Here is a 10,289-nt window from a genome sequence, read left to right on the forward strand (position 1 = left end):
AAGAACAATAAAAGGATAAAAAAAAATACTGCTTTCTTACCGCACTGGGTCTCACTGGGATGGAGGTAACTTCCTTCATAGCAGCCCCTATGGTGCTTTGCTTTGGATTTGCGGCTACAACAGTGCTGACAACACACCAGTGCTTTGGCTTTTGCTGAGCATTGCTTGCACAGCATCAAGGTGTCATTTTCCCCCCACTCTAGCAAGTAGGCCAGGGGTGAGCAAGAAGCTGGGAGGGGACACAGTTGGGACAGCTGGCCGGAATTGACCAAAGGGATATTCCAGGCCACACATCACCATGCTCAGCAACAAAAACTGGTGGCGATTGCCTTCGTGTGACTTGTTCCCCCTACCTTCCTTTTCTTCACTTATTAAACTGTCTTTATCTCAACCCAAGAGTTTTCTCGCTTTTGCTGTTCCCATTCTCTCCCTCATCCCACTGCAAGGAGGGAGGAAGCAAGCAGCTGGGTGGTGCTTAGCTGCAGACCAGGGTCAGCCCTGGTAAACTGCAGAATCTTTTTTTTGGGGGGTGGGGTGGGGTGGTGGTTTGTTAGTTATACATTAAGCTTACAGAACAAAGTGTTCACAGGCTGATGTTTCTTCTTAAATTTAGGCACACATAACTGTTTATTTCAAGAACGACTTTCTTCAATTTTGCTAACTGAAGTAATTTCTTTTTAACATCAGTAATACATCAAAAGTACATATTAACATTTCCAAAACTGAGTTTGAATTATTCAAAGACAAACATGCTTCCCTCTCTCAACCCTTAGACATTACACTCTTGAAGATCTTTTTCCAGAGGGGGAAAAAACTCCACCCAATTCTCACATAATGGTGGTACATAAGAATGGGCCTGGTGTATTTTCTCATCAATACCAACATCAGCTATTTCTGCTGTGTGAAGCTGTGCTTCCATGTTGCCTTTTATTTTTCTAAGAAAAAAGATATAGTAGGGAAAAATCTTTATTTAGGAACATGGGAACAACTGTTTAAGTGGCAGTTAAGACTGAATTCAAACACATGATTGTGACTATTAGCCATCTACATCAAGTAATAAAATACAGTTTTAAGCAGAGGAAAGAGTATTTCACACTTAAATGTCACCATAAAAAAAGTCAGCAAACATTTCAACAACCAAAAGCATTTATAAAAAATTAGCTCTATATAGATAGAACATAGAAACACGTATTTCATGAAGTCTTTATCCACTCCTAGTTTTACAACCAGGAAAAGAAACCTTTGGGGAAAAAAGAGAGCCCAAAGGGCAAATGAAAACAAACTATCTTCCTGTATTCTGGAGTTACAGCTCTAGTGGAAGGTGCTCAGCTTTATTCATTCTCAAATCTGCTGTATGGATTATCAGAATCCTGGAGAAGACCTGTAAAACAAAATAGGACCGCATTTATTTTCTTACCAGTATTACATAAAAACCTTGAGTTACTGACCCCACTGTAATAGGTACTCCATATAACAAAACCAAGAGGCAGTTCTTGTCTTGTAATAGTTGCTCTATTACCCAAACACTCAAGTATAATAATAAATTGAAAGTGTTCTTAAGCACTCTTATTTCTCAGACTATAATAATGAATAGGTATTTCATGATTTAGCAGGGAGAGAACATTTCTCTATAAAAAAACATTTCTCATTTGTGAGGTATACCCTAAAAAATGCATTTGTGAGAGAGTCAGTCTACAAAAACCTAAGCATAGAGATGGCTCGGGAAGAACAGATTCAGACTGGCCAGTTTATAAATTCAAGTTATTATAAGATCATCATCCTTTTAAAATGTAAGATGCTGCTACTTTGACTTAGTTCTACTTTGATTATACACAACCATCTGTCACGTTCAGCCACTCACAGCATTTCTGCAACAGGACAATAATCTCTAAGAACAAATGAAGATCACTCCTACATGCACTAAAACCTCCAGGGACCAGAACAAGAGCATCACTTAATCCAGGTTGCAGTATGTTTCCATCATGAGGATTCTTAATGACTTTAGAAGAATGCTGTCACAGAAAGCATTGCAAAGCCATCCAATTATGCTGAGTGTCTGGATATGCATACCATCTTCTGTAAGGGTTAGCTGAGCAATCGCTGTTCCATACAGCAATTATTTCAAAGAGACTTTAAACCACACACCAGATTTGGGCTAGGCAGAACTGCATACTGAAAATAAAGGAGTCCCATAGGAGTCCAGAGGCTGACCTTTTGTTGTGAAAGAACAGGAAGACTACCGCTATCTTTTCTACCAAGATTTTTATACCAATGTCTGGCAAGCCTGGACTCTTCTCTAGCTCATTTGTTTAGGGCATGGAGACAGAACACAGTTAAGCCAAACAACCCCAATTCACAAATGTTCAGATTCACAGTAGCGGAAGAGAAAGATTACACTAGTCACTGCCAAACCTTGTAAGAACTCCCCTCAGACCTTTTCATACCGTACCTCTTTTCCACATGCACCTGCCCACAGATATTGAACATCCACTGTTCTATCTGAAAGTCAAAAGCTAATGGCACTGAAGGCAGACTATGCTTTTGTCTACCTTGTTGCACTTCTTTTGAACTGCCAGGTTATTTTAAGATGTCAATCAAGAAGCACAACTGCTTAGTGCTGATTATTGTATCAGTAACTGCAACTACCTACCTGATAGGGAACAGCAAATATTAAGGAGTAAGTATGAAAAATCCTATAATTACTCAAATTGACAAGATTACAAGCAGTCAATTTGTAAAGACTTAAAAATCAAAACCAGCCCTCATACATAATGGCCCTTACTTGTCAAAGAAGGGGTAAGTCAGTCACATTTACAAAGCTTCAGCTGGGTAACATGAAATACAGTCTATTTACCTGGTATAGTACCTTGCATCAAAGGTACTACTCCTTTCTGTAATTGCTTTAAAAAAAAAAAATCTTTTAAGCATTTGTGCAATAAGAATATGGTTAGATGACAGCATTGTCAAGAATTATCTACAATATTTTGAGCTCTTGAAACTTTTGTTTTTAAACTTTTAGAAAGCAGTTACTTCTCAAATTTTAATCTTACCTTTCATGCGTTTAAACAGAGTTGTAATGTCTGTTAAGTCTACTCTAGCTGACAAGTTAACACACAATATTTAAGCATTTGCAAAATAAGTATGGTTAGATGACAGCATTGTCAAGAATTATCTACAATATTTTGAGCTCTTGAAACTTTTGTTTTTAAACTTTTAGAAAGCAGTTACTTCTCAAATTTTAATCTTACCTTTCATGCGTTTAAACAGAGTTGTAATGTCTGTTAAGTCTACTCTAGCTGACAAGTTAACACACAATAAAAAAGCTCTTATCCTTGGCCTACCATTCAACCTTCAGTGCCTTCAGGTTACCTGCATTAGTATAACCCTAACCCAAATACAGAGAAGAAACATTTACTTTATTTCCAGACCACCACACCACCCCCTCCTTCCTCCAGACATGTTAATACTTCGTCAGCTAGGATCTATGGATCCTAATATATTTAGTTACCTGAAAGACAAACGAGTAGTCCAATTTTCAAAAGTTTTACAGTACTTCTGTATTTCACCCCTTCCAAATACAAAACACAACTACACAACATTTACAGAAAGTTAGCAACAGTACTAGAAATTAACATTTTTATTACAATTGGCATTGCATAAACTCCCTGCACTCATTAAGTTCCACTTAGAAATCAAGGCACCAAACTTCAAAAAAATTTTCTACAAAGTGGCAAGAGGTGGTACCAGATTCCCTGACAAAATTAACTGAGATTGCATACTTCTTTCTATATAGGCTGGCAAGTGCTTATTATGTCTTTCTCATATTTCGTTTAAGATACATACTTGACACTTTGTAAGTCTGAAAGTAGCACAGTAAAACACTAGACACTGTTCTCTTACAGCTTAAACAGCTGAAATCCAATGGAAACGATGTTCTACACCCAGTAGTGCCAATTTCAAGTTAATCAGAGGACAGTGTAAGACTCCTGATAAACTTTCCCTATACCATTCTGAGGAGCAAATATACTTTTATCTGCCCCTGCCCCAAAACACTCGGCCAAAAGCCACTTTAGATAACTACTCCTCATATTTCAAGTGAATGTGTCATTTTTACTTCTTATTGCAAATGCCATTCCCAGCAGTACTTGCTTTAATTTTACTGAATTATGTTTAGGAATGAACAGATATAATTACCACAAATCACACATTAGTATGTTTAACTTAAAATTCTCTGATCTATTTTATTGTACAATACTGGAACTAAACAGGCCTTAAGAACTATGGGTCAATCTCGTGTGAGTATTATTGGTCATGACTTCAGAAATTCACCTCCTGGGAAAGAAGGTACTCCAAGAAAAATGGCAAGCCCTCCTTCCAAATGAGGGTAACCACAGAGGTTACAACATCCGATAGACCTTGCTCTCAAATCTGCATCCAGTGTTTAAATTTCTTTTCTCCTCAGCATTCTAAGTATGTCATAAGATTACATTAAGTGAGAGGAGGGAGACAGCAGCTCATCACTTGCGCCAATTCTTACTGAAGAAGTTGTATCAGGCTCCAATAAGTGGACAAAAGCAATCTAGAGAGATACAAAAAAACGGAGCATGACAAAAAGCTCCTGTCAGCTGCCACAGCTGCTCTTAGCCGTGACACTCAAAGAGGAGCTGCAAGCCTATGCTAATTGGATAGCATGTCTGGTTCAGCTAAAGCTCATGTGCTGCCTTGAACCAGAAATGAGTTGTCTCTCTCAACTGTTTCCCATTTGACATGAGAGCAACTACCCAACTTGTTATTTACACTTACAGGTTCAGAGAAGCTAGATGTTTGTAGGTTCAGGAGTCTTGTTTGCAATAAAGTCCATTACGTGTTACTGCTGAACTTGAATATTGACACACAGGACACTTGCAAGAACTTTAACATCTTGCTTCTATTTACCTTCATTTTGAGGTTAATAATTGACCTCCTTAGCAGTATTTAAGAAACACTCAAAAATTTGAGAGGTATAGTAGTCAAGTATCTTCCATTAGCTTGTATGAAGTAATGAGGCCTCCTAATACGTATGACAAAGCAATTGTAAGAAATTAACACCTCTTTCCAGCACATTCATTTATATTCTATACTATGCTAACTATGCAGCTTCTCATTGAGATCTGACCCTCATCACATATCAGCACTGCCCAAAAATAGAATTAACAAGTGAAATACTTGCAAGAGACTGTATACACTGCAAAAAAATGAACTAGTTTGTGATATGCTGTGTATCTTCACCCCTTATTGCACTTTTCCTCTTTGTTTTTAACCCCCAAATTAACTCTATTCTTAACATACAAACTAAATAGCTTTAAGTGTACAGCAATACAACATTTCCCTGCTTTGCATTCAGAACACTAAAGAAGGTCAAGATAAAGCACCTATCGTGAACAGAAGGAACATTTACTGTGACAAACTACTGAATATAAAAAAATCAACGTCTCACATAAAATAAAGGAGATAGGATTACATTAAATTGGCTGATCAAAACCTTTGCAGAACTGAAACAAGTGGTGTGGAAGCCCAAAATCATGAAAGGCAATAATTTTGTAAAAGTGAAGAAATAGATTCCTTCCACTAATACCAGGCAAAATCCTGAAATAAATAAATAAAGCAGCTTCTCACTAATGCTATACTGAACATACAATAGCAGCAAATGCAGCAGCAATTAAATTGTAGTTCCTTTGTATACTACACAAGCTGCAAAGTACTCTGAATTCTACTTCAAAATTTTGTAACAGTCAACATATAATTTGTGTAATCATATTGCATTCATATATGTGAGCAAATGAAAAATACTATCAAATCATGCAACAAAGAAACAATTCGAAGTGTGTATTCCTGGTTGCTAAAGCTCTCTATTGCTTCCAATGCTCCCAAAGGACTGTGGCTAGAGTGACACCTGCAATGCATTATAAATGTGTAATTACCATTTAAATGGGGTAAGGAAAGCTGGTGGATGAAATGGGAAAAGGCATTCCCTTAAAGCCAACCAAATACTGAAATTTCAGGCATGATCATCTTAATCTACAGAGTCAGGTTAACAAAGTCATTGTCATTCTGCCACTCATCCATGCCTACTTAACTGAGAATCCTCTCTGCAGTGCGTAAGAGTGTAAAATAATCTAGTGTCTCCATAATTATTTGCAGCAATTTTTATTAGATTACGTTTAATATGCTAACATATGTATTTACTAGACAGTGAAAAATGAAGACAGAAGATCCAATGCTACAGCAAGACTTACTCTATGTTTCACTGAATTATTGTGACAACCATTTGTCTGTATGTTATCAGAATATAAACTATAGACATCAGCAATACTATTTAGGGATTTCAGAATTTATATGTATTTTATCTTTCATTTTTCCTAGTTACATGTATCCTTTCAGTATGTGCCAACTATTCATGTAAGAGTTAGGTTTTTCTTTAGGACAAAAATGAATTTTGAGAATTCAGGCCTCAAATCAATATATCTGATAATATAAATTAATATTTGAATACACAAGAAAGGAAACCTGTCAATAAACAAACTTTATATAGAAGTTTGCTATTGAAATTTAAGTTTTATAGTTGAATTACAGTCTTTTGCAGGTAAACTGCATTGCAAAACATAACTGCATGAAGAAATGAATATGCCTGACTCCTCATAAGAAAGTACACCTTCCATTAACACAATGAATGTATGAACTTGTTTCTAACTAAGTCATTGATAGATTAACATGCTTCAAGTGGAGGCAAAAATGACACTAGCTCTCATACGACAGTGTGCATAGTATAGCTACACGCAAGATTTTTTGAATTTGGTGTATGTATTCCAGAGGCACAGAATTAAACAGTTATGTTCCTCAGGAAACTCGGTACTCCAACAAGATCCCACAAAGCATTCCATAAAGATCTGAACATTAAACACTGAAGAGAGAGTTGTCTTCACTAAAATGTAGGACCATTCAGAGACAAGTGAACTAGTTTCACAAGCAGAATATAACTGAACGCAGCCTTTTGAAAGATCACTTAACCCCAATGCACTGCTTTGATACACTAGCTGCTATACTGAATTCAGGACCTTGTTCACTCCTCTTCACTGCACTGCCTCAAGGAAATGCAAAGTTATACGTGTATCTGTACAGAGTGCTGCATGTTATTTTGGAGACATAGCCAGTGTCTTAAGTTCTTCACCAGATCTATCCCAGTGCTTCAAAATTGTTGAGATTGACTCTAAGGTCTCTGCTAAGGAGAAACAAACACAAAAAGCGTGTGTTATTTTATGTTGTTGTTTGGATTTTGTTTGTTTTTTTAAATCTAGACTATTGTTGTCAATCACTCAAACCTCTTGAAACTGAACTGTGGTTGGGATACAGGGTCAATTATCCTATAAAATACCACAAGACTGACGTTCATGACTGATGTGTAACAAAAATTACTTCTAGTTTCTACAACATTCTTCCTCCTGCAGCTCAAGCTTCACAGTGAATTTTTCCTCCATTCCAGCAAAGGAGCATACTTTTGCATATGTTCCCCAGGCAGAGAATTCCCTGTAGAGATTGCCTGTATCACTTCTGCATCAGCCAAAGGGCAGGCTGCAGATTCATGAAGGCATTCCCAGACTCTGCCAATCAGTTTAACAAGAGGATGAAAATTAACAGTTTTGAGTGACTGTTCAGACCCCTAGAATCACCTTCTCTGACATTAGTGCAATTTGCATAATAAAAAGTGCAGCATAGTTTTCGCATATCTGTCTCTGAATACACAGTACTATTAACCCTATGAACAAATCAAATGAAAAGTGCAAGCACTGACAAGCCTAGATAATAAGAGCCTCCTATACAACACAGCAGGTCCTACAGTCTTGCGATATGCTTCTCCTACTGGACCACAGCTCCACTTAAAAACAAAGAAAAAACAATTTTAATCCCTATGTTAGGCTGCATCCTCCATCCTTCTTTAAGCTTGATTTAAAAAGCTTGCTATCTGCTAGTCAGTCAGTCTATCCTCCTTCAATAACCATGAGTCTACTAGCCAGTTTCAACTACATTGGTTTATCAAGTTCAAGAACAAACCAACTCCCCCTCCCAAATCAGTACTCTTACTTAGGAAGAGACAGAAAGAACTACTTATTTTTATCAATATATTTAAATGTCCACCCCAAGCAAACACCCCATCCAGCACATTGTCTCTTGCCCAGTGGGAGAGAACAGGAGCATAATAGTGCAGGAGTGCAGGAAGAGAACAGGAGCATAATAGTGATGAGATCAGGTGTTCAGGTGACATAAAACATGCATCAGTAGGAAACTGGGCTTGATTACTTCTGCTGCTCATAAAGCAGCTTGTTTCTGCTGTGAATTTTAATAATTAGGAAGACAGAGTCAATTTAGATACTGAATATCAAAACAAGATTACCACATACCATACTTCTTACGTATTTCATCATGCTTCAGTTTTCTTTCATGTTTCCTGCAACAAATAAAGGCATCAGAAGAACATTCAGACTGTTTTGAGCTGTAAGCAAAATATAATAATTACATCTGAAAGAGACAACAGCATTTTTTAAATGAGTATGCAATTACAAATTTCAAAAACAAAAATCACATCAGTTATGTATCTTATCTTTCTATATACACTTTATGTACCTGTAAGATTCCCTATAACTTCTCACTAATCAATAATGTCAAAATAAGATATTTGCAAGCATAAGGAAAAATATTGTTTATTCTATGTAAAAGTAATGTGTCCACATATATGTACACATACACACACTGAGGTATTCCTTTATACATAAGCAGCAAGGTGCAATATTGGAAGATTCCCTCATGCTTTCCAGCAGGGAGCATAATGGTAAAGTTTAGCTGTGAATACAGTGTGCTTCACAATCCTAATTCAATATAATAGTTCTAAAAATATAAAATGTGTGTTACTGTTTTGTTTAGGCAGTACAGTAAGTAAGTATAAGTGAAAACTACTAGTTTCTTAAATCCAGCATGGCATCCATGCAGAGAATAAATTAAAATAGTGCTATATAAAAATTGGATGCCTCTCGTTATGTTTTCTAATCGTAAGACAGTTTAAGGCTGTATCTAATATTGCCAAACTTTAATTATTCACATAAACCAAGTGTCTGACAAGTCAGTTTCTTCTTCCTCTTCCTCCCCTTTGCAAAGATGAAGGGGGAAAAATAAAGGAAGTTTAAATGGAAATCATTCCATCGTTCCTCAGATAATTTTCCTATATTTCAAAGGGAACATCTATTTTGCTTAGTTTAAAAACAAACCAAAAAGTTTCTACACAACTGTTTCACTAGGATGATCCAGGATCTATATATTTTGAGGAAAGGACATAGAATTTGGTAAAACCATGTTCCTCTAACAAAAAATACACTGTTTGTTGCCCCTATCAAAATTCAACCCAGTTAGACAAGTTGTGACTTTTGCCCGATTCTAATTTGCACATTTTCAGCAGAAAGCTGTTAAGCACTGACAGCTTAATTCACCAAAGATCCCATCTGCCCTATGCATATTCCACCTCCAAACAATTCCTACTGCTAATCAGATCCTGGGTGTCCTCAGAAGCAATTATTCTGCTTCCTAAGGAGCTGAAGGGCTGAACTGACCTTTCTCTGCAACTGCACTTCTGGAAAGCATGCAGATAAAGCATGATGAGAAAACCAAACAAGAAAGACTGACTCAAAACCTTCCACTACTATTTCCCTGAGATACCTATCTCCCTTATATCCCTTTCCACTACTCAGGAATAGGAATATAACATAGGAACAGCATAGGAAACAAAGCAACCTGGCAAAACTGCAGGAGGAAGAAGAACTGGGGAATCGGGGTGATGAAATGAAATTCATGTAGAGGAGGAAAGTCAGGACTGAGAGGTTGAAGAGAACAGGAAGAAGGAGTCAAGTTTACCTACTGAGGGTAACCTGACCACAGGATTCCTGCTTTCTGTGTTGCATAAGAGGAAGACATTATGAGGCAAGGGATCTCAGGAAGAGAACAGAGAAATTCTGCTTAAAGCAGCCTTCTCCTGTATAAAGCCAGTCCTTATTTCTGTATAGTTTCCATGGGATATTATGTGACCTCAGACTAGTTTTTTTCACTGGTAGTACTAATGGCATGTTCTTCATTGTTTTGCATAGCCTGTCTGAAATAATGGAGACTCACTGCTGCAGTTTCAACTGAAATCTCAGTACTTCAGCAGTCAGTCTGAATCTGCCCTGAACACAGAAAGCACTAAGTATCTATGTAAAAAGGGTAAGGGG

The 10,289-nt window shown here is 37.1% G+C and overlaps 1 protein-coding gene across 1 annotated transcript in view; it reads right to left on the minus strand.

The window, feature by feature from the left end:
• Positions 1 to 418: 418 nt before the first annotated feature.
• Positions 419 to 10,289, minus strand: part of LOC103895975 (pituitary tumor-transforming gene 1 protein-interacting protein) — a 46,524-nt gene continuing 36,653 nt past the window's right edge. Inside the window, exons 7-8 of the mRNA XM_019471094.1 lie at positions 8,436 to 8,482; positions 419 to 1,381 (exon numbers count right to left, since the gene is read on the minus strand). Coding sequence (XP_019326639.1) covers positions 1,332 to 1,381; positions 8,436 to 8,482 — 97 coding nt within the window. The 3' untranslated portion in view covers positions 419 to 1,331. The remainder of the gene's footprint in view (positions 1,382 to 8,435; positions 8,483 to 10,289) is intronic.

The sequence above is a fragment of the Aptenodytes forsteri genome, unplaced genomic scaffold (genome assembly GCF_000699145.1).
Source record: "Aptenodytes forsteri isolate BGI_AS27 unplaced genomic scaffold, ASM69914v1 Scaffold172, whole genome shotgun sequence".
NCBI classification, from domain to species: Eukaryota; Metazoa; Chordata; class Aves; order Sphenisciformes; family Spheniscidae; genus Aptenodytes; species Aptenodytes forsteri.